The sequence below is a fragment of the Diprion similis genome, chromosome 6, assembly GCF_021155765.1.
Source record: "Diprion similis isolate iyDipSimi1 chromosome 6, iyDipSimi1.1, whole genome shotgun sequence".
Classification (NCBI taxonomy): Eukaryota; Metazoa; Arthropoda; class Insecta; order Hymenoptera; family Diprionidae; genus Diprion; species Diprion similis.
The window spans coordinates 19517575-19541578 of record NC_060110.1 but is presented as its reverse complement, the minus strand read 5'-3'; the positions used below and the strand labels follow the sequence as shown (position 1 = coordinate 19541578).

At 41.1% G+C, this 24004-nt stretch overlaps 3 protein-coding genes across 9 annotated transcripts in view; all 3 read right to left on the bottom strand.

Annotated features, from left to right (window-relative positions):
* Positions 1-14539: 14539 nt before the first annotated feature.
* Positions 14540-18267, bottom strand: LOC124406744 (engulfment and cell motility protein 1-like). Its single transcript, XM_046882317.1, has 3 exons — positions 15980-18267; positions 15547-15832; positions 14540-15335 (listed from the first exon to the last, which is right to left on the bottom strand). The coding sequence occupies exons 1-3, from the start codon at positions 17723-17725 to the stop codon at positions 15163-15165; spliced, it is 2205 nt and encodes a 734-aa protein (XP_046738273.1). The 5' UTR covers positions 17726-18267; the 3' UTR covers positions 14540-15162.
* Positions 18268-18803: 536 nt separating this feature from the next.
* LOC124406756 (protein dpy-30 homolog) lies at positions 18804-20572 on the bottom strand. Its single transcript, XM_046882333.1, has 3 exons — positions 20485-20572; positions 20301-20374; positions 18804-19328 (listed from the first exon to the last, which is right to left on the bottom strand). Exons 1-3 carry the CDS (start codon positions 20498-20500, stop codon positions 19086-19088), a joined length of 333 nt encoding a protein of 110 aa, XP_046738289.1. The 5' UTR covers positions 20501-20572; the 3' UTR covers positions 18804-19085.
* Positions 20573-23111: 2539 nt separating this feature from the next.
* Positions 23112-24004, bottom strand: part of LOC124406742 (Down syndrome cell adhesion molecule-like protein Dscam2) — a 69512-nt gene continuing 68619 nt past the window's right edge. For all 7 annotated transcript variants that reach the window (XM_046882309.1, XM_046882314.1, XM_046882310.1 and 4 more), the window contains one exon: positions 23112-23626. In XM_046882309.1, the coding sequence (XP_046738265.1) occupies positions 23542-23626 (85 nt within the window). In that variant the 3' untranslated portion in view covers positions 23112-23541. The remainder of the gene's footprint in view (positions 23627-24004) is intronic.

The window sequence follows — 24004 nt, the reverse complement described above, 5'->3', positions numbered from 1 at the left end:
TGAATATTTGAATAACAAGTCGAAATGATTAATCTGCGTAATATAGTGTACTATCAGGTGCAGATGAAAATATCTCAAATGCAAGTACACAATCACTCAAAAAAATTGTAATTTAGGAAATTAAGTGACAACTTGTCAGTGGGTAGAAAAAAGCAACTCCGGCCACACGAGCATAATTAGATGCTCAGGCATGGAGAACTGAGAATTATACGTAAACACGAAAAATATGTTTGTCAATAAATGTAAATCTAAAAAAAAAAAAAATCTTACCCCTTTGGATTTCTGGCGAAAATTTCGACGACTTTAAAAAGTGCTGCAATTAATTTTTGGAGGCACTATTCCGACGTAATTTTGCGAGAGGAATCGATTCAGCGCAGTCCCAATACGCTGCGAGCGATAGCTGAAAAGTTACGGCCGAAAAACTCATGATTTTCATCGTCATTTCTCTGCTGCTGGTCCCACGCTCTTTTTGATGTGTTTTCTGAGTTCCTGGGGGTCGAATTACTCTAGAGATGGTCATACAAATCGATTCCGAAGAGAGAAATTTTCGGCTCCGAAAATGACCAGAAAAGTAAGGCTTACCCCTTTGGATTTCTGGCGAAAATTTCGACAACTTTGAAAAGTGCTGCAATTAATTTTTGGAGGCACTATTCCGACGTAATTTTGCGAGAGGAATCGATTGAGCGCAGTCCCAATACGCTGCGAGCGATAGCTGAAAAGTTACGGCCGAAAAACTCATGATTTTCATCGTCATTTCTCTGCTGCTGGTCCCACGCTCTTTTTGATGTGTTTTCTGAGTTCCTGGGGGTCGAATCACTCTAGAGATGGTCATACAAATCGATTCCGAGACGAGAAATTTTCGGCTCCGAAAATGACTAGAAAAGTAAGGCTTACCCCTTTGGATTTCTGGCGAAAATTTCGACGACTCTGAAAAGTGCTGCAATTAATTTTTGGAGGCACTATTCCGACGTAATTTTGCGAGAGGAATCGATTGAGCGCAGTCCCAATACGCTGCGAGCGATAGCTGAAAAGTTACGGCCGAAAAACTCATGATTTTCATCGTCATTTCTCTGCTGCTGGTCCCACGCTCTTTTTGATGTGTTTTCTGAGTTCCTGGGGGTCGAATTACTCTAGAGATGGTCATACAAATCGATTCCGAAGAGAGAAATTTTCGGCTCCGAAAATGACCAGAAAAGTAAGGCTTACCCCTTTGGATTTCTGGCGAAAATTTCGACAACTTTGAAAAGTGCTGCAATTAATTTTTGGAGGCACTATTCCGACGTAATTTTGCGAGAGGAATCGATTGAGCGCAGTCCCAATACGCTGCGAGCGATAGCTGAAAAGTTACGGCCGAAAAACTCATGATTTTCATCGTCATTTCTCTGCTGCTGGTCCCACGCTCTTTTTGATGTGTTTTCTGAGTTCCTGGGGGTCGAATCACTCTAGAGATGGTCATACAAATCGATTCCGAGACGAGAAATTTTCGGCTCCGAAAATGACTAGAAAAGTAAGGCTTACCCCTTTGGATTTCTGGCGAAAATTTCGACGACTCTGAAAAGTGCTGCAATTAATTTTTGGAGGCACTATTCCGACGTAATTTTGCGAGAGGAATCGATTGAGCGCAGTCCCAATACGCTGCGAGCGATAGCTGAAAAGTTACGGCCGAAAAACTCATGATTTTCATCGTCATTTCTCTGCTGCTGGTCCCACGCTCTTTTTGATGTGTTTTCTGAGTTCCTGGGGGTCGAATTACTCTAGAGATGGTCATACAAATCGATTCCGAAGAGAGAAATTTTCGGCTCCGAAAATGACCAGAAAAGTAAGGCTTACCCCTTTGGATTTCTGGCGAAAATTTCGACAACTTTGAAAAGTGCTGCAATTAATTTTTGGAGGCACTATTCCGACGTAATTTTGCGAGAGGAATCGATTGAGCGCAGTCCCAATACGCTGCGAGCGATAGCTGAAAAGTTACGGCCGAAAAACTCATGATTTTCATCGTCATTTCTCTGCTGCTGGTCCCACGCTCTTTTTGATGTGTTTTCTGAGTTCCTGGGGGTCGAATTACTCTAGAGATGGTCATACAAATCGATTCCGAAGAGAGAAATTTTCGGCTCCGAAAATGACCAGAAAAGTAAGGCTTACCCCTTTGGATTTCTGGCGAAAATTTCGACGACTTTGAAAAGTGCTGCAATTAATTTTTGGAGGCACTATTCCGACGTAATTTTGCGAGAGGAATCGATTAGGCGCAGTCCCAATACGCTGCGAGCGATAGCTGAAAAGTTACGGCCGAAAAACTCATGATTTTCATCGTCATTTCTCTGCTGCTGGTCCCACGCTCTTTTTGATGTGTTTTCTGAGTTCCTGGGGGTCGAATTACTCTAGAGATGGTCATACAAATCGATTCCGAAGAGAGAAATTTTCGGCTCCGAAAATGACCAGAAAAGTAAGGCTTACCCCTTTGGATTTCTGGCGAAAATTTCGACGACTTTGAAAAGTGCTGCAATTAATTTTTGGAGGCACTATTCCGACGTAATTTTGCGAGAGGAATCGATTGAGCGCAGTCCCAATACGCTGCGAGCGATAGCTGAAAAGTTACGGCCGAAAAACTCATGATTTTTATCGTCATTTCTCTGCTGCTGGTCCCACGCTCTTTTTGATGTGTTTTCTGAGTTCCTGGGGGTCGAATTACTCTAGAGACGGTCATACAAATCGATTTCGAAGAGAGAAATTTTCGGCTCCGAAAATGACCAGAAAAGTAAGGCTTACCCCTTTGGATTTATGGCGAAAATTTCGACGACTTTGAAAAGTGCTGCAATTAATTCTTGGAGGCACTATTCCGACGTAACTTTGCGAGAGGAATCGATTAAGCGCAGTCCCAATACGCTATGAGCGACAGCTGAAAAGTTACGGCCGAAAAACTCATGATTTTCATCGTCATTTCTCTGCTGCTGGTCCCACGCTCTTTTTGATGTGTTTTCTGAGTTCCTGGGGGTCGAATTACTCTAGAGATGGTCATACAAATCGATTCCGAAGAGAGAAATTTTCGGCTCCGAAAATGACCAGAAAAGTAAGGCTTACCCCTTTGGATTTCTGGCGAAAATTTCGACGACTTTGAAAAGTGCTGCAATTAATTTTTGGAGGCACTATTCCGACGTAATTTTGCGAGAGGAATCGATTAGGCGCAGTCCCAATACGCTGCGAGCGATAGCTGAAAAGTTACGGCCGAAAAACTCATGATTTTTATCGTCATTTCTCTGCTGCTGGTCCCACGCTCTTTTTGATGTGTTTTCTGAGTTCCTGGGGGTCGAATTACTCTAGAGACGGTCATACAAATCGATTTCGAAGAGAGAAATTTTCGGCTCCGAAAATGACCAGAAAAGTAAGGCTTACCCCTTTGGATTTATGGCGAAAATTTCGACGACTTTGAAAAGTGCTGCAATTAATTCTTGGAGGCACTATTCCGACGTAACTTTGCGAGAGGAATCGATTCAGCGCAGTCCCAATACGCTATGAGCGACAGCTGAAAAGTTACGGCCGAAAAACTCATGATTTTCATCGTCATTTCTCTGCTGCTGGTCCCACGCTCTTTTTGATGTGTTTTCTGAGTTCCTGGGGGTCGAATCACTCTAGAGATGGTCATACAAATCGATTCCGAAGAGAGAAATTTTCGGCTCCGAAAATGACCAGAAAAGTAAGGCTTACCCCTTTGGATTTCTGGCGAAAATTTCGACAACTTTGAAAAGTGCTGCAATTAATTTTTGGAGGCACTATTCCGACGTAATTTTGCGAGAGGAATCGATTGAGCGCAGTCCCAATACGCTGCGAGCGATAGCTGAAAAGTTACGGCCGAAAAACTCATGATTTTCATCGTCATTTCTCTGCTGCTGGTCCCACGCTCTTTTTGATGTGTTTTCTGAGTTCCTGGGGGTCGAATTACTCTAGAGATGGTCATACAAATCGATTCCGAAGAGAGAAATTTTCGGCTCCGAAAATGACCAGAAAAGTAAGGCTTACCCCTTTGGATTTCTGGCGAAAATTTCGACGACTTTGAAAAGTGCTGCAATTAATTTTTGGAGGCACTATTCCGACGTAATTTTGCGAGAGGAATCGATTGAGCGCAGTCCCAATACGCTGCGAGCGATAGCTGAAAAGTTACGGCCGAAAAACTCATGATTTTTATCGTCATTTCTCTGCTGCTGGTCCCACGCTCTTTTTGATGTGTTTTCTGAGTTCCTGGGGGTCGAATTACTCTAGAGACGGTCATACAAATCGATTTCGAAGAGAGAAATTTTCGGCTCCGAAAATGACCAGAAAAGTAAGGCTTACCCCTTTGGATTTATGGCGAAAATTTCGACGACTTTGAAAAGTGCTGCAATTAATTCTTGGAGGCACTATTCCGACGTAACTTTGCGAGAGGAATCGATTCAGCGCAGTCCCAATACGCTATGAGCGACAGCTGAAAAGTTACGGCCGAAAAACTCATGATTTTCATCGTCATTTCTCTGCTGCTGGTCCCACGCTCTTTTTGATGTGTTTTCTGAGTTCCTGGGGGTCGAATCACTCTAGAGATGGTCATACAAATCGATTCCGAGACGAGAAATTTTCGGCTCCGAAAATGACTAGAAAAGTAAGGCTTACCCCTTTGGATTTCTGGCGAAAATTTCGACGACTCTGAAAAGTGCTGCAATCAATTTTTGGAGGCACTATTCCGACGTAATTTTGCGAGAGGAATCGATTGAGCGCAGTCCCAATACGCTGCGAGCGATAGCTGAAAAGTTACGGCCGAAAAACTCATGATTTTCATCGTCATTTCTCTGCTGCTGGTCCCACGCTCTTTTTGATGTGTTTTCTGAGTTCCTGGGGGTCGAATCACTCTAGAGATGGTCATACAAATCGATTCCGAGACGAGAAATTTTCGGCTCCGAAAATGACTAGAAAAGTAAGGCTTACCCCTTTGGATTTCTGGCGAAAATTTCGACGACTCTGAAAAGTGCTGCAATCAATTTTTGGAGGCACTATTCCGACGTAATTTTGCGAGAGGAATCGATTCAGCGCAGTCCCAATACGCTGCGAGCGATAGCTGAAAAGTTACGGCCGAAAAACTCATGATTTTCATCGTCATTTCTCTGCTGCTGGTCCCACGCTCTTTTTGATGTGTTTTCTGAGTTCCTGGGGGTCGAATTACTCTAGAGATGGTCATACAAATCGATTCCGAAGAGAGAAATTTTCGGCTCCGAAAATGACCAGAAAAGTAAGGCTTACCCCTTTGGATTTCTGGCGAAAATTTCGACAACTTTGAAAAGTGCTGCAATTAATTTTTGGAGGCACTATTCCGACGTAATTTTGCGAGAGGAATCGATTGAGCGCAGTCCCAATACGCTGCGAGCGATAGCTGAAAAGTTACGGCCGAAAAACTCATGATTTTTATCGTCATTTCTCTGCTGCTGGTCCCACGCTCTTTTTGATGTGTTTTCTGAGTTCCTGGGGGTCGAATTACTCTAGAGACGGTCATACAAATCGATTTCGAAGAGAGAAATTTTCGGCTCCGAAAATGACCAGAAAAGTAAGGCTTACCCCTTTGGATTTATGGCGAAAATTTCGACGACTTTGAAAAGTGCTGCAATTAATTCTTGGAGGCACTATTCCGACGTAACTTTGCGAGAGGAATCGATTAAGCGCAGTCCCAATACGCTATGAGCGACAGCTGAAAAGTTACGGCCGAAAAACTCATGATTTTTATCGTCATTTCTCTGCTGCTGGTCCCACGCTCTTTTTGATGTGTTTTCTGAGTTCCTGGGGGTCGAATTACTCTAGAGACGGTCATACAAATCGATTTCGAAGAGAGAAATTTTCGGCTCCGAAAATGACCAGAAAAGTAAGGCTTACCCCTTTGGATTTATGGCGAAAATTTCGACGACTTTGAAAAGTGCTGCAATTAATTCTTGGAGGCACTATTCCGACGTAACTTTGCGAGAGGAATCGATTAAGCGCAGTCCCAATACGCTATGAGCGATAGCTGAAAAGTTACGGCCGAAAAACTCATGATTTTCGTCGTCATTTCTCTGCTGCTGGTCCCACGCTCTTTTTGATGTGTTTTCTGAGTTCCTGGGGGTCGAATTACTCTAGAGATGGTCATACAAATCGATTCCGAGACGAGAAATTTTCGGCTCCGAAAATGACTAGAAAAGTAAGGCTTACCCCTTTGGATTTCTGGCGAAAATTTCGACGACTCTGAAAAGTGCTGCAATCAATTTTTGGAGGCACTATTCCGACGTAATTTTGCGAGAGGAATCGATTCAGCGCAGTCCCAATACGCTGCGAGCGATAGCTGAAAAGTTACGGCCGAAAAACTCATGATTTTCGTCGTCATTTCTCTGCTGCTGGTCCCACGCTCTTTTTGATGTGTTTTCTGAGTTCCTGGGGGTCGAATTACTCTAGAGATGGTCATACAAATCGATTCCGAAGAGAGAAATTTTCGGCTCCGAAAATGACCAGAAAAGTAAGGCTTACCCCTTTGGATTTCTGGCGAAAATTTCGACGACTTTGAAAAGTGCTGCAATTAATTTTTGGAGGCACTATTCCGACGTAATTTTGCGAGAGGAATCGATTAGGCGCAGTCCCAATACGCTGCGAGCGATAGCTGAAAAGTTACGTCCGAAAAACTCATGATTTTCATCGTCATTCCTCTGCTGCTGCTCCCACGCTGTTTTTGATGTGTTTTCTGAGTTCCTGGGGGTCGAGTTACTCTAGGGATGGTCATACAAATCGACTCCGAGACGAGAAATTTTCGGCTCCGAAAATGACCAGAAAAGTAAGGCTTACCCCTTTGGATTTCTGCCAAAAATTTCGACAACTTTGAAAAGTGCTGCAATTAATTTTTGGAGGCACTATTCCGACGTAATTTTGCGAGAGGAATTGATTAGGCGCAGTCCCAATACGCTGCGAGCGATAGCTGAAAAGTTACGGCCGAAAAACTCATGATTTTCATCGTCATTTCTCTGCTGCTGGTCCCACGCTCTTTTTGATGTGTTCTCTGAGTTCCCGGGGGTCGAATTACTCTACTTTCACATAACTAAAAGGGCAGCGCGTCACGCAGTCATAACCCGTTTTCCCTCTACTTCCCCGTTACGCTCTGCATACAGGGTAATTCGGGTAGACCCATTGTATTTGAGATTCAATTATCAATGAAACGACCCTGATTCGGTGACTTTTTTTTTTTATGTATTTTCCTCTTATTCGATATTATGCAATGTTTGCTGAATAACTTTGGTATATCGTAACGCGTTGCGTAGATCGTGTGTCGATTATATAGGATATAGTCAAATGTGAATCAACAGCTTTGTCAAATTTAATATCCATTTGGTACTAATAATTGTAAACACACTTTAGGGAGGTGGGTGGATTCATGAGCACAGTTCATTTGACGTTACATTAAAAGTAATATTCATTGCTGTTCTAAGACGCAAAGGCTGATACGATATCCGAGAATATAAGCTCTAGGATAATGTGTTTTTCCTTGACTTATTAACTCACTTCTTTGTACGTATTTTTGTCGATTCACATACACGTTTTCAATACAGCGAAGTAGCATGACAATTATTATTTACATTCATTCATTAAACATACAGTTTTCTTAATAGGCATTTGAATACATTCATCCGCGCAGAACTTTCTCTGCATACCATTGCCAACGATTGAATGTTGATCCAGGAAAAGATTTCGAGTAGGTACCTTATATACTTTAATTAATCACGCGACGTAGTTAAAAGCAAACATTTTCGCGCAGTTAAGGAATTGCTAATTCTCATCATGATTACTGTAATACACGAATTTAATCTAAATTCATGTAAAATTGTGCTATTTCTATACTATCGCATATGCATATCAGTACGATACACGAACCGGTTGTAGAAAAAAAAATTGTCAACGCCAACGCTGTGATAAATATTCTAGTGTTATGTTATTATTCGCGATGCTTGCAAGTGCGGCCAATATCAGGTGCAACGTTAAAAGGTACGGACTTCCGGAATCGAACACAGTGAACAAAAATGAGAGAAAATTGATTTCCTGCGCAGTGGGGTAACGCGTAATCGAATAAATGTACAAAAATGCAAGATTAAATAGCCTTTTCGACTTTTTCCTGTGTAATATACATCACGAAGGGTACCTTGGTATACATATATTTGGGTATTTCAGAAAAAATAATTTGCGATTTTCCACCATGGCACTCCTTAAAAAGTTTCTTTAGGTAAACGAAAGGTTCTATCAAAAAATAAGCATTCTGCGTTTTGTGGAAGATCGCGAAAATTCAATTCTTTACTTTTATACATCATTTTAGATTCATGAAGTATCGTGAATAAAATTTTTTTCTCATTGCATACATCAATCACGATATCAATTTACTTCACAAAGAAGAACCACGCTTGTCATATCAAGTCTGCAGTTGATGTTTGAAAAGTGGATCTGACGACTTTTTCATTATTTATTAATCTCGTGAAATAGTTATAATTTAATATGAACTTTCAATTCAACAGGATAAGATTCCCGGTTGATATATCGTTGTGTTACGGATAGTGATCTGTGGGTCGAATATAAATGTCAGGAAAGAAATAATAATTCAAATGCTACAACGTGAATCTTTAAAAAGTCAAAAAAATACGTTAAAAAAGTGAAAAATCAAATGAGCGCGATCTTCCACATTAATAACGTAGAACGCTCATCTTTTCACACAATCTATCTTTTAACCTAAACAAACTTTTTAGGGGATGCCACGGTGGAAAATCGTAAATCATTTTTTCTGAAACACCCTAGTGTACATATATATACATATACACACATATAAATGCCTTTTACCCACGGGAAATAGACATGATAATAAAATATGGCATATCTCGGGAGGCTAGGCCTGAGATTTAGCATAATTGAATGAAGGAGCGCGCATCTGCTGCAAGCGACTTCCCGGATTCCGCTCCTCATTCTCCGGTTCCGTCATCCTGCTCCCCTCCTGGCACTCTTCTTACGCCTTACGCCATTTCCCCCCCTTAACGAGAATTCGCGGAAAAACGTAACGCCGCTAAGTGGAAACCGCCGAGGCATGTGAAAGTGCAGCGAGAAATTGGCATGGAATAAATTTATTTCCCATGCGCGATTCGTTGGGTATTAAACGTGCCCGAGATCTGTAAGCACGGAGGCGGAAGTCGGTAAATCTGATACGCTGGGGGTGCTATGGCTTATGGGAATATAAGAATTTACGCATTGTCACGCAAAAACGGACCGCCATTAATGTACTCCCTAGTCAATGGCGAATGAGTTTAGGGTTTTTTTCTATTTTCATTTGTCATGAACGTAAACAATTGCTTGATGTATTCGGATAGTTTTTAGATTAACTTTGACTTGATACACGTATATGCATGTAGAGACTGTTTCACTTTCGTTTGCTCAAAATTATCCAAGATTAAACATGACCAAGTAGACCCCTGCTCCCAATATGCGTATAATACATAGCATGTAGATGGTGATGATGGTACACAAGCAGTTTAAGGTGGCGCCGAAAGTTAATTTCACTTATATGAAACGCCGGGAGCTTTTGCTTTAACTTAAACTTAAGATCGTCTGCGAGCCAAGTGGCGTCAAAAGCCTTGGTTTCGCGGAACCCTGAGAAACTACAGACGCGTGTTTGCTACGTGACATCGTACAATATTACATATATATATATATATACATTTACATGTCCATGTTTGGCGCTTACTTTAACATAATACTGCGTATTCGTTTTAAGGCCCGCAAGCACGTCATTTCGCGCGTAAAAGTTTTAAGAAACTTTTCAGGCCATTAAAATTAGCGGTAATACCGATAAGACCGCGAGACCGCAGTCTCAAGTTTGTTAAGGGCTTGAAAGAGGAGTAAAAGATAGCTGCGGAAAAAGAAGGAAATAAATGGAATTAAAAGGGGAAGGAGAAAAAATACATTTTCAAGAAAAGAATTAGTTCTCACGGCGCGGGTGGCTGTGCGTTAATAATACCCGCCTTATACCATATTCTACCCAGAATCTCGCCCTCGCCCGGCAAGCCAGTTGAGATAAAGCTCCGTGTAGCAGGCTAGAACTTTGATACGATGATTAGATTAAATGGCGCGAGATAACTCCTCGTTAGACATTCATAGAAACTCTTGGCCCTCTAGCCACCGGGGCCAATTCGTTCTTGCGCAGATTAGTCTCCGCGGAAGTTTCGCTACTGTACACTTGGCACAATTGCAGGTCACGCCAAACTACCCGGCTTCCTGTGAATACCTTCGATTACCTATTCGATCTTCGAGTGGCCTTTTCCTTCTTTTTTCTCGATCGACGAATTAAACTAGAATTAAACTCAAACCGGAAAATCGATCATCACGCAAAGGAGAGTTTCAACGAAAAGTATATTGGCAGGTGTAAGCCAGTATATATACATAATGTATACATATAAGAAAACTAACCGGATAAATAGAAAAGCTTAGCTTTTTTGCAATCAACACGACCGGATGATCGCATTCCTAGTCCTCAATAGTTGAGTTCAGTTCGATAGATGTTCGAATGGGGGAGAACGGAATGAAATTTCGAACGAGAAAGGTTATACATATAGTCTATAATATTGAAAAAAGCAAGTCATACTACCAAGCAAAACGTTTTGGAATGAATTTTATGTAAATAAGTAACTACGAATGACAATAAATCGAAAATAGTTCGGTAACAGCGAAAGCTGTATATAAGAAGCATGGAAAATTTCATGGATCAACTCCATGCGCAATTCTCGATTTTTCGCCCATTCGTTACGAAAATCGATGAAGCCGTTTTCTCGAAATTCAGGATAAACATTTTTTGCGAACACACGCTGACACATGTTGAAAAATTCCAGAAACGGGTCGTGCAAGTAATGGAACGTGTTTAAAAGTGGAAGATATTCTTTCTTCTTCTAGTGACATTTCTTGTGATGACAAATAGTACAATAAGCGGACCGTTTTACGATCGTGCCTATAAAAATAATAGGATTTCAGACCGTGCGATGACCGTGACAAATATATAAGGAGTGAGTAAAGAAAAGCTGCAGTGAATTATAAAGGGGAAGAAAACGATATCCAGCAGGTAATCGGCTTACGATGAAAGTAAACTGTAATCGAAAAGTTCCCGAGAGCAGATAATAAACGAAGTTCATACACGAACACATAAACGTCGAGCAATGGACGCCTGGAAGCGTCACTAGAAAAATATTTAAAAAATTGGTCTCTCACACAAACTCGCAAAGGTGTTTAACGCCCATCCGTGAAGTGTATCTATAATATGATCCATGTAACGCAAGTATGAGACAACCAGCGCATGTGGGAGTGACTACGTCACCCGAGGGACGAAAAGAGGACAGGGAGATGAAGGGTGGAGGTCGCACCGCGTCCCGTTAATTGAACGGAGGGTGCGATCTCGTGAACGACCAAGGGATTCCGCTCTGAGCCGAGCGCGTATAGGCGAGGGGCTAAAATGAACGCTAGTAGTCCGCCGCAGAATTGCCCCAATCTCGCCGCGCCGACCTGAAATGTTGGGCTTGCGAGGCTGACGTGCTCCTCGAAGACCTCCGAGGTCCGAAAGGACGTCCTGGGCTCTGTCTCCTAGCCCGTTGTCCTCGACGCTTTGTCTTGCTTGAAAACTATGCCGCTACTAGAGAGAAACTTACCACCTATCCACCCCCGCGACCTGAACCCACATTTTCCAGCCTTGGAGCCTGATAGTAACTGGATAGGTAATGTCACAAGATTAATTCCGCGACATGTAGTTCGAATTGCGGAAAATAGGGAGAGTTCGGTGTATTGAGATGTGAAAAATTGAATGAATCTATTCGCTGAATTTTTAAACCTCAAACAAGTTCTCAATCATGGAAAACAAATGTCTATGCAGTGTTGAATAAGAAATTTTATTCGTCTAATTATGTCTACACCTACGTGAAAAAATGTTTTTCGATATGAAAATGATCGAATCTCGCATTTCCAGCGTCAAGAAAATACAGTGACACGGCTCAAGATGGCAGCTTTACTTTGAGGCGGAAATAGTTTTGGAGCTTTCGTAGCTGGGCAAACATTTTCCGCTTGATGACTCAAAGCATCGTGATAACGCGTCGTAATTAACATGTCAACTCAAGTTTACCCGCAGCATTTGGAAGTGTCGACTTCAAAGCAGAATCACATAGTTTGCCTCGTTTTGCTACTTTGAAATCGTGGAGCTGGTGTTTGGTTAATTTTCGAAATTCCCCTCAGTGCAACTCCCTCGACTTTTGAATACAAGATATATATTCTGTTAGAAGAGCATCCGTTATGTAACATTTCAAAAACGGTTTTCTCCCTAGTTTCCTCAAGCCACTCCATTTCGTTAAGAACGAAAAAAAGTGCGTGGCGTGTCTTCATCGCTGAAAGTCAAATATCGACTGAGAACCAATAACCGCATGCTCCCAGGGAGCAGAGTTTTCTTCCCAAGTCATGTGACGTAATTACCTGTCTGAACTCTCAGTGTTCATTGTCAATCGCGCAGAGAAGCTGCAGAGGGTAGCCCTCGGATAACAATTTACACCTTTGTAGACACCGTTCTATAAACGCGGTCTGAAGTGGGGAAAATTGATGCGAAACTTTTTCAATTTTATTACGCACACTTTGCTTTCTCTTGCGAAAAGCAGAAGGGGGAGGGGAGGGGGGGGAGGTGGAGGGGCGTTCGACGTCGTCTGTACATCCAAACCCGCCGCGAAGTTTTAACGCTCGATTTCGGGCGTCGATTTTAAAATCGGCATCTGCGAAAAGTTTCACCGCAAATGTATCTCTTCCATTAGCAAAATGACTACGGACAATTTCACACCGCGAATTTTAGCCATGTACAGTCTGATACCAATAATGAAAAAATACCCCACATGTTCGATAATCATTCGGAATTACGTGTTTCCTGAAAAGCCTGAGCAGTAAACGTAAATACAGCCGTTAGAGGGATCGGTTTTAACCAGGACTTGTTTCGCTGTACTTATACAGGACAAAAATTGACGGAGGGGTGAAAATCCTGAGTTCCTCTTTGACCTTTGATGCTCGTGTAAAATCACGCCTCCAGGTTGTTCAAACAAAATTAAATAGCGATCCCAAGTACCACCTAAGCACCTGATCATGCTCAAGCTCAGTTGTTGAACTCCATTACAGTGTACAACCCAAAGTTTATCGTTATTATTATCACGATTGTTCGTACATTTTGCAATTGTAATATTTTTAGGGGAACGAATCATAACTTGGAACAATTATCTTACCTTTGATAAGTAACGCAGATTCCTTGAATTATGTAGAACTTCATAAACGCTAATGAAATCCCAAACGATACAGGCCAAATTGTGTGTGTAATGAGTGTTTTTATTATTACTTCTTTATGTTTTCGTACGTCTGCGTGGTCGTTGAGATATTAGGCAATAACAAGCAATTGCAGACAAGAAGATATTCGTAGGGATAAGTCCAGGTAAATTAGGGTTGTTTCACGTAAGTAGCGGCCTTCCCAGACTCTGCAGGATCTGCGCTACGCGGCGCGGCAAAGTGCTTTTCGAGGAAAATCCGAAACCCGGGCCTTGCCAAGGGCGAATCAGGGGGTGGAAAATAAAAGGTGAAGCCCAACTGGTTGGCAGATAAGAACGGAAGGGAAGGTTTATTTCATAGATTCCAATTATTGTTCGAGGAACCGCTCAAATTGAAGGGCGCACTCTCTGCAGCAGGGTACGCAATAATCTTAAACGATCATGTTGAATAACGGTGAGGAGACGAAGAAGAGGAGGGACTGAGTTCCAGCCGCCTCCGTTTCAGACAATGACAATTGCTTTCGTTATTATCCGTCGTTTTGAATGGAAATTTTCCAGTGGGAGGGAAATGGAAAGCAAACCACTCCAACAGTGACGCAGTCTGGAGGCGATAAAAATAAACGCCGTCGCAATGGGGAGAAAATATTGTACTATTTATGTGTGAAAGAAAAAAATCATTTCATTCGACGGATAATGAAATTTCATCGTCTATCGTCGCCCGAAATAAATCAATCAAGTGGACATGTTCAATGCTTTATTATTTCGTCCACCCATTTATATTTAAACTCCTCGACTGACGAGTATGGTGCAGATTACCTCCGTATACCTACGCATACTACATCCCTACATCCGATCAAGATTAACGATGCGATCCCTGAAACATTCAGTTCGATTACGCTTAATTACTTGCAATTGAATTGTTCTTCCAATTAAAATCAGTGCTATACGCCCAGATAATCGAACCAATTTGCCATTCAACTCGCTAGCGCGAAAAACACTGCAGTGACTAGCAGGTGATACGAGTCTCTCGATGAACCGGACATTTTTTTAATTAACCTCTGTTACAGTTTGTTCCAGTGAACCAAAGCGACCGAAATTTCCTGTAAAGCCAGCAGCAGCTTCCCATTTCAAACACAAAACAAAACGATTTCTCGGCAATTCTTTATTCCGTCAATTGCAGTTCAAAAAAAAATTACCGTTGTGATTTATTTCATCGTTTTTGCTTTCTCTTGAGACTGTGAACGGGCATAAATGTCAAAACGTATAAAGCATTGAGAAGAATCACTTTGCCCCGTGATCTCCCCTGTAGGTACTCGACTGATAAAAAGTCACTTACTGCGTAACTCTTGAAGATATATTTTAGGAACGTTTAAATTCAAAGCAAATCCCGCTAGAACGCGAGGTGCAAGCTTCAAGAACACGAGTATTATTAGCCAATTTAGCATATTCCTGTAGTTACATTTTTATATTAAAGACGGTCGTGTGCATGGGGTAGTATATTTATATGTGCTATCTGAAAGTGCAGAGGGGAGAAGTTTCGCGAGCTCTGCATACATCTGAATACAAATTCGCACGCGTTATTCGACACCTGGCACCTCTACAATTTCACACCACCAGCCGCAGAACAAGAGTAAGGATTTGTTCCTTCTTTCCTTCTTATTCCACCCTCCAGCCTCTCTAACTCGTTGCAAATTTGAACCCAATTCGAAGTATCGCGTCTCGAGATGTGCTTTATTGGAAGCGATTCACGGCGCTGGATATGGGTATGTATACATGCACAGTTCATCCTTATACGGTTTCCACAGTTCTCGATCCTTAGTCGCGATCGGTTTCACACCAGGGATTCGTCGCAGAACTCGTAGTTTGCCGGAGGAGATGGCAGAGGGGGTGGATCTACTGGTACAGGCGTCGGGGCGTCGCCGAGTTCCAAAAGTCTCAATCTCACCTCCATGTCAACGATCATGTCGACGTCTTCCTGAAACGCAGCGCTGAGCACGGGCCGTCCTGAAACAATTGGAAACCGTCTCTACGTCAGGTAAAAATCAAATATAAACCTGCGACGTGCCCCGCGATTATAGGTTTTTTTTTTCTACGGGGTGAAAGAAGAAACACCGGATAAATCCGTTGCGGACTAATATTTCAGAATTTTGGTTCTCGACTCTAGTAAAATTGACGAGAAGTTGAATAAATAGAGTTAGATAAAGTTACAGATTACCCAACAGCACGGTGAGCCCGTCGGTCCATAAATTATAGATTTCTTTGTTAGGAGCGATAAAGTCGAGGGAACCACCCTCGTGTAGTAGCGAAAAAAATGTCTTATCGGTAGGGTATTTCCGACCCTTGGCATGCGGGCATCTCTTGCCAGTCGCCAACCCCGTAGCAGAAGCCACGCTGATTCTCTTGTGCAAGTTTGAGTACGGTTGACTTTCGGAGTCCCAGTCTCCGTAGATGAGAGCGCGTTCGTCATCCGACAGATGAACGAACCACCAATTCTTGGCCTTCTGCTCGGAAATAAAAATTGAAGTAAAATCAAATTTAGATTTGCAACATAGGAGCAGGTCAAGAATAAATATTTTTCGGTCGTTTTCTCAACAGCAGAAAGTATAGCGTCTCTGACGAACAAGGGTATCCGATTTAGTGCTGCTCACCTGCGCCTTGAGGGTATCGAAGTGTTTTGAGAACTTGTGACCCGCCTTCAACGCGTTCAATCTCTGAAGGGTGACGAGCCTCTCAGCTTTCGGCCTAATATCATTCCTCAGACCATCAATCGCTGGATGCTTTTGAAGAAGATTTTCAAACTTGGTCTGCTGCTCAGCGGCCCACAATTCTTGAACATGAGCGGCGGATATTTCCTTGAGGTTTTCGGCCAATGCGGACAAAGTTGTTGGCCTGGCGTCCAAGGCGTCCTTCAGCTGGCGATGAAGAACTCGAAGTGCAATCAAATGATCCTCTGGCTCTCGGGTCCTCAGATCTCTCACGGTCTTTCCCAAAGTCCATATAGCGTGGCAGAATAGCTCCTCAAAGAAGGCGTCCCTAGCGCTGAAGAAGAGAGGACAATACATGGTCGAAGTTCGTCCGTGACTCGTTCCCACCCGAAGCACGGTGCACAAAACATCAACAACGTTCTGAGCGACATGATTCAGATCAGAAAGAAGCTCAGCCTCCTCCTTGGCTAGGACGAAACTGTCGTGATAATTCTGAGAGAAGTACTCAAGACAGTTCGGAGTCAGATGAGTGATCATGTCGTTGCTCGAGTTGGACATGTAGGAGAAATATCTCTTAAGGGTTGGAGGGGGTTTTGGCGAAGGCAACGGCACGGAGGGCATGTAGGTTTGGGTGGCCTCGTCCAAGGTGATGGTGGAACTCTGCCTGCTCAGTTCCGGGGTGCTCGGTAACGATTCGACAGACTCGAGGACGGTCTCGGTGCTCACTCTCCGCCAGAAAGAGGGTATTTTCCCGTTCTCGTCATCGTTTTCGACTAACGTTTCCTGGCTCTGTCCAAGAATCGAATTCAGGAGCATCGTTTGAAGGACATGAAGCTGGTGAGCTAGCTCGTCGCCCGCGCTTCGCTGCCCAGAACCAAGAACATGACGGAAGATGAGCTGCCTCCACTGCGAATCCGTCAAGGCTTTCAAGTCTTCTTCGCGTCGCGGCGACTCCGACGAGAGCAGAATCGCATTGACCAGACCCAGAACGGCCAATTGAACACCGGGTGACCTGCCCTTGACCAAGGTCAAAATCTCCGTCGTCGTCAGCGCAGCTCGCAGCCTCTCCCCATGCTCAGGTTCACTTCTGGCGATGACCAGGCACGCAATCAGCAGGGCTTCTCTCAGGGCTTCGCTCTCCCCGGGACCGGCGATTTCCGCAACGACTCTGTCGATACCGACGTGACAAAGTTGGTCCAGGCATCCGTGCTGCATCGAGAGTCTGAGACACGCCAATGCGGCGGTGGTTTCTCCGGCTGAAGCAATTTTCAACTTCTCAACGATCAGCGACGGCCCCCCGACTTCGACGAAACACCTCGCAAATTCCGGGTCTTCGCAGGCATTTGCGAGCTTTTGCAGGGCGCTTTTACGCTTGGATCCCCGATCGTCTGTGATCACTTCAAAGAGAAGACGGACAGTCGTCGCGGCCGAGAATACCAATCGTAATTCTGTACCGTCAAGAACTTGGGAAATTAATTCTGGTGTTACGTAGCGGTTCGATATCGTTTGGTCTTCGGCCTTTGGCGACGGTCGTGCTATTTGCAACGCATACTTGTGGCACTCTCCTATCAGACCGTGATTCGCACAGAGATCGGCAATAATCTCATCCAAAGGGAAACTGCGATCCATCTTGACCAGAGTTTGGTCGTTACCGATGGCCACAGCAACCGAGACTATTGAATCCGGCATTCTCACGATTATATGACTTGCTGGAATATATTTTTCGGGGCTCGTATTACAATAAAGAATCAACGGAATTTTCAGTACTCTACGCACCGCGTATGACGCGTGAAGAAGCGAGAAAATTTACCATTTAACCATAGAGATTATGCAATGAGAATATCGCTCGTTGTCAATTAGTTGATATATTATTGTAACACGTGTTAGTAATAATCACAGGAATATTTATAGCATTCACTAATCTATTTCTGCAACCACCCGTTACAGCTCTTCCATAATAATATGACGAATAATCAGTCAAGCAGTCGAATAACGCCGGGTATTTTCGACCATGTTTGAATTACTACGTATGGTTCTAAATTTACACAGTTCTAATGCACAATTCACCAGTATGATAATTAATCACCAACGAGAGAAACCGAATTAACATCATGAATAATGAAGCGGGGTTTTCGAACGAACCATTCACAGCCTCGCTCGCAATCAGATTTATTTTCGTTATATTCACGCGCAACGAATAGCCACACCTGAGTCCTCGTCGAAGGCCGATTAACTGCCTGTTATCGTTACACTGATAACTCAACACGGATGAGCAATGAGACAGGGAATAATGTCGCGTAGTGGGGGACGCGTAAGTGACAACAACCCACACAGTATTTCGTTCCTGCTATGAGGATCCCCCCTCTGCAGCCCAACTTACTCTATAAACATACATACACAGGATAAATATCCATTATCATTATTACATTATTTTTCTTCACAATGTTATAGGGGACCAGTACAATATGAGCATAGCTACATGATACGACGAAGATAAGCGTATGGTCGGCTTATCATTGTTGGTAATTCTACGAATATGCAGTAGGAATTGAAAACTTTGTGCAAGCCATCAGGATTTTATTTTGTCACATCGATGTAATACAGAATAGAATTTAAGATAACACGCGGATTTCAGATATGGTATGAAGCTCTTGAATTATCATTATATTTTCCACGACTAGATGACACTTGTTCCCATGTTTTGGATCTCTATTTTGGATCCGAATGGTCAGCCGCTATTTAGAAAAAAATTATTATTAAAATGTAAACATCACGTTTAAATAATACAAATTCGTTTCTCTGAATCTACACACAAATTTCTTTCGAATGGATAAAATTACTAGCAATATGAAAATGACGCACTTAGTTTTGGGATTAAGAAACTTCATTGAACATTTAAAAACCTTTGAACATTTAATCCATATTAAAAAATCATCATAACATACAAGAATTCTGATAATACACATATAAAACTCCTTCGAATAAATGCTAATTATTAAACATTAAGTCCTTATTTGAATTGTAGATTTAGTTAATATAAATTCTATTGTTATTGGCTAGTCGGTGGTGACCCGCTGTTGTCATATTGGCTCTTGTTTTTCAACAGATAAGCAGCTAAAAAATTAATCGGATCCGGCGGTCGTTCTTTGGCAAGACTTGATAATGCTTGGAGTAATATTGGCACCACCGTCTGATCCAAGTACTGTCTTGTCGGCAGCGACTGAACCTCTACTCTAGATTTCTTCTGCGGTACACCAGTTAAATCTGGATCCTTCTCCATCGATATTATTTTCTAAAACGTTGGATACATTAAATAGGTGAGCGCTTGGGATGTTTGAGTAGGTGAATTAAAAAATGCCAAGCCATTTAATAAAAATAAATGTCTATGGGACTCATTTTGACCTAACTTTACTAACAAACCCACTTTTTTCATGCAAATTAATTAAAAAATAGACATCGGATGTCTCCATCAAAAGTTAAAATAGTCTACTTTTTCATTCAGTTCAATTTTGCTTCAACTGAATTACCAAATATATCAATAAACACTCCAATTTCAAGAAACAACAAAGATTAGGATTAGCCATTCTTTTGAAACATGAAGGTAAAAACGTCAATCTGATAGTTTTAACTGTTTTCAGTACTTGTTCATATTTTTCATAAATTTTACTATATTTTTTGTCACTCATACCCATTTTAAACTAACTCCCTCAACCGTCACACAGACAGTAAATTTCTACAATTTAAAGAATCATACACCAGTCAGGAAGAAAATACAAAAAATTCCAGGACGCATGCTCGAACTCCTTAACATTTCTTGGTTTCCCCAGACGCATGCAAATTCTCTGACAATTCCTATTTCATATACAGTTCAGACAGAATCATTAATACTAATAAGCTATGTATAATGTAAAATGCCACATGGAATTAAGTCAAGCTCAAAGTTCAATTTTTTTCAGTCCGACCATGATTTATTAAATTTTAATGATACAGAGATTATTATTAGTTAATGCGAAAGTATTGGCAAAGGATTGGAGACTAAGAAGAAGCAAATTTGGTCATACCTACACGGTTATTTTGCCATAGCATGTGCCGCGATTACAGTATTATTAATTGTTTAGAGTTGATGTTGAATTTGAATGTCGATTGATTTTCTACTGCGACTGGGACGCAAGAATGCAAATGAGATTTTGAAAACTGAAATCACTTCAACCATATCCAATTAATAATAACGACCGTTACTTCATAAATTTAAGGTTATTCTTACGTGAGCTGCGTCTGACACTACATTAGTGCTGGGTTGAGCTGGCGCTGGCTCAGTCCGTTCCTCAGTTGCAGTTTCTATATTAAAAAAAAGTACCAATTTTCAAGTTTAGAACCCTATAATACAGAACAGCTTACAATCATTGGTAATTGATAATGAAAAACCGAAATATGCAGTACATACGTACCCCCGGCCGACGCCATGATATAAACAAATTGTTGTCAAAAGCGTTATACGAAGTGCGGCTACGAATCCGGAGCAGCTTGACTCGCGAGTTGGTAGTCTACCAAATCGATACTAGATGGCGCCACATCCTGAGAAAATGGACAGTGTCATCTTACAGAGAGCAGCATAAATAAAATATGTAGCTACGGTTGCATGACGTTAGGCGTGTTTTGAAAAATATTGCTAAACTTGGGTTTGGAGAACTGCAGAACCACGTGCAGAACGAACGAACGGTCAGTCGGCGCAACTTTTCCTAGCTCAGAAACGTTGAAATTTATGATTTTAACGATCATTTATTTTTTATAATTACTTTAATGACCAGATGAAATGCATAAAAAAATTTCATTTGTATTGTTTTATGAGCTCGAAACATATCACAGCGCAGTTCTTAGGCGGTCTTCGTCCAGGTCAGCCAAATGAAGCTTTTTTTGCGGTGTCTGTTAATCCGCTAGGGACCGCGACTAGAAACTCCGGTTCGTAAGTTTTCGGTAACACAATTATGTGTAAATAGAGGGTGGTTAAATTGATTATAGTGTTTTTAAAAAAGAATAGAAATCGCAACTAAAAAATCTCGGAGGGATGAGAGTTCCCTTTTTTCTAAGATTTTGGGAACTCAGGATCGATTTGTATGCATGAGACCCGTGCCGAAGTAATTGAACCTCGAAAAACCAAAAAACACGCATAAAACAACGTAAGGCCAATGGCTGAGGAAATACGAAGAAAAAACGACGGAAGTTTTCGATTTTCGGTTGTCAGTTCTGATTCGTTGTTCACAGCGACCTAAAATCTAAGGAAATCAAAATGATAATATACAGATACGCACAATAAGTTGTTTTCATGTATTATTTATTCAACGTAAAATTAGATACTACAACTTTGGTACAAAAACATAAAAGAGTGGCACTGGAGAGACTGTAATTGTTCTGATCGGAGTTTCGAATAACTAGAAATGTGAAAAACATTGATACCTCATTTTTGCTGTATATTAAATCCTACAGATGATTGTGTAATAATTATACGAGAATTGAAAAAGGGCATAGAATATATGTAACTGGCGATAACGAAAATCTCCAAAATGCAAGCACATACAAAACCTCTGCGCAAATCAAAGTCGTAGCTGTTCGTTAATAATCATTATATTACACAAAAAATTCAACATTCAAAATCGTACACCAGTTTTTCCCCGTCGGAAAATGTGCACCGAAGCACTAAGCAGCTTAAACTAAGCTATATGAGTGACTGTATCTTAATATTATAATTTTAATCCATAGGCTTATAATATCGACAACTAAACAAAACTTATCCAGTAACACAGCTAGACGTTATGTAATATACGTATTTATATTTTTGTAACATTTCCATGTCTAAGATGTTACTTCGTTACCATTGTATTATAGTATTGTGATTATTCATATTTAGGATTAAACTTTTAAATGTGATAAGCGACAAGCTTTTGCATGTTAGTTAGTAGATCATATTATAGTTTAAGTATTAACACTATTCGGTTGTGCAATATCCAACACATACACGATACACAAAAATTTGCGCAGCGATTAAATCACATCAATGAGTAAAGCATTGTTAGACTCAGCCAAATTGAGTATTTCTACTATTGGTGAGTGGGAAAACTTCTCATACAAAGTGACGCGCTAGATTATAATACTTTGTTATGTAAAAGTCTTCCCCTGACCTTTTATGAAAACTCGCATTGGACAAGTCCTACACCAACGTAAACGAGACACCTACAATACCTAGGGATAGTAGTATGATAAAAACCAGTATTATATATTATGAGATTCGTACCATTCTTACTAATAATAGTACCACCTCGCGACCATCTGTCCTACTTAAAACCTACCTATTATAAGTTTAATCATTAATTAATCACGTACGCTTTTAATATCATCAATCATCGAATTGAAATTAATTATAGCATTATGTTATAATAGTTATGGGTTGTAGATTAAATAGGATGGTTACCAATATAATAGTAGGTTTTTCTGCGATCAAATAGATTTCTTTTCAATTGGTAATTAATCAGTTTGAAAATATATGCAATCATTAGGAAAATTAGGTAATGCAATGATAATAATTACAATAGTTGATGCGGACAGATACATCGCCTCTGCTTTATCTGTCGTCAAAATTATCATCAATCATTGGAGACACAACCTTCGTTACGAAATTATAAATTGTTTGCCAACATGCGGCAGTGTGGCACAACCTTGACTCAAAACGAGAGAAACTAGATTTCCCTGTCAATTTTCAAATTTGCAAGCTTTCAAATACTAAAAAAGTGACATGTTATTTCTTCGTCTTTTGCCTGTTGGTGATTATCGACTTCTGTCAGAATCCCTTTTATAATCAATGACATGTTAGATTCGATAGAGGAGTTGATTCATCAAATGTTCTAGACTTTATAAACTCTTCACTAAACGCAAGTTTCGTTCTTTGTTGCCAAATCATATTCCTGTTAATAATAGAATAATTCCAAGAGCATTAAGATACAAACAATTATCCTATGTTTCTTCAAGTTCAATGATTTACCTGGACAGTGAACCATGCATATCATTGATTACCTTCCTTCTGTGCATTTTTCAGCAGGTGGATAGTTTAAGCCTCAGATAATTTAACACGTCTTTGCTTCGCTACTCATAAAATAGTTCGAAAGTTTATAGTCGAAAATTCAGCATTGCTGTTAAATCGCTTAATGCAGTAATTTGGCGTAATTTTGATAATTATCATGTATATAATATTCCACATTATAATATAATCAAAAGAGAATTTCCAAGATATTTGCCATCATTTTCTACATTAGATCATAGTAATTTAATCCTTATGTGATAATCAAATCTAGCTAACCGCAATGGCAATAATTTAAAGTCGTTGCAATTGGACTGACAACACTGGGGAAGTAGTATGTTTGGTATTTGCTTACATACTCGTGAGCATGCCGCATACATTGAATATAGGCTCTCAACTCTTCTATGGTCGTAGGTGTAGATAAGAGATTTACAAGTTACACTGCCACAGTATCGTAGGGTGTGAGGAGTCCGCCGTGACTGCCGGGGGGGCCGCTGGTTTGCCTGCCGGTAGCTTCGTTTCTGAAAATCAAATACCGTGAAAAATACCAGTTAGGATATTTTTGAGGCGCAGTATTAGGTATATCTGCCATTTGCATGATTGCGTCCATGTTATGAAGAACAATAAAATGCTATTTGAGAAGCAAATGCGGCAGCAGCTTTCATGAGTATGTAGTTTTGAATTGCATGAGCTAAACAATCTGTTTAAAAACAGCAGAAGATGGATTATGGTTACTCTAATGACGTAAAGATGTATGGATTCTGATTTTCTAGAGCGCTAAAAACAAATACATTTATATGGGAAATGTCTCAAATTCTTTATGCGTTTTTCTCACTCTGAACAATGGTAAATGTTGTTGGAAAAAGGGAAGACGCATAACAAAATTAGGATGACAATTT

Bases quoted from the DNA above. Each gene is read 5' to 3' on its own strand.
- LOC124406744 (XM_046882317.1), bottom strand. From the start codon at position 17,725: ATGCCGGATTCAATAGTCTCGGTTGCTGTGGCCATCGGTAACGACCAA. The intron at 15,833-15,979 runs GTGAGCAGCACT...ATTTCCGAGCAG, and splicing joins TCGATACCCTCAAGGCGCAG to AAGGCCAAGAATTGGTGGTT. The intron at 15,336-15,546 runs GTAATCTGTAAC...CAATTGTTTCAG, and splicing joins CGGGCTCACCGTGCTGTTGG to GACGGCCCGTGCTCAGCGCT.
- LOC124406756 (XM_046882333.1), bottom strand. The intron at 19,329-20,300 runs GTAAGAATAACC...CCAACGTTTTAG, and splicing joins TAGTGTCAGACGCAGCTCAC to AAAATAATATCGATGGAGAA.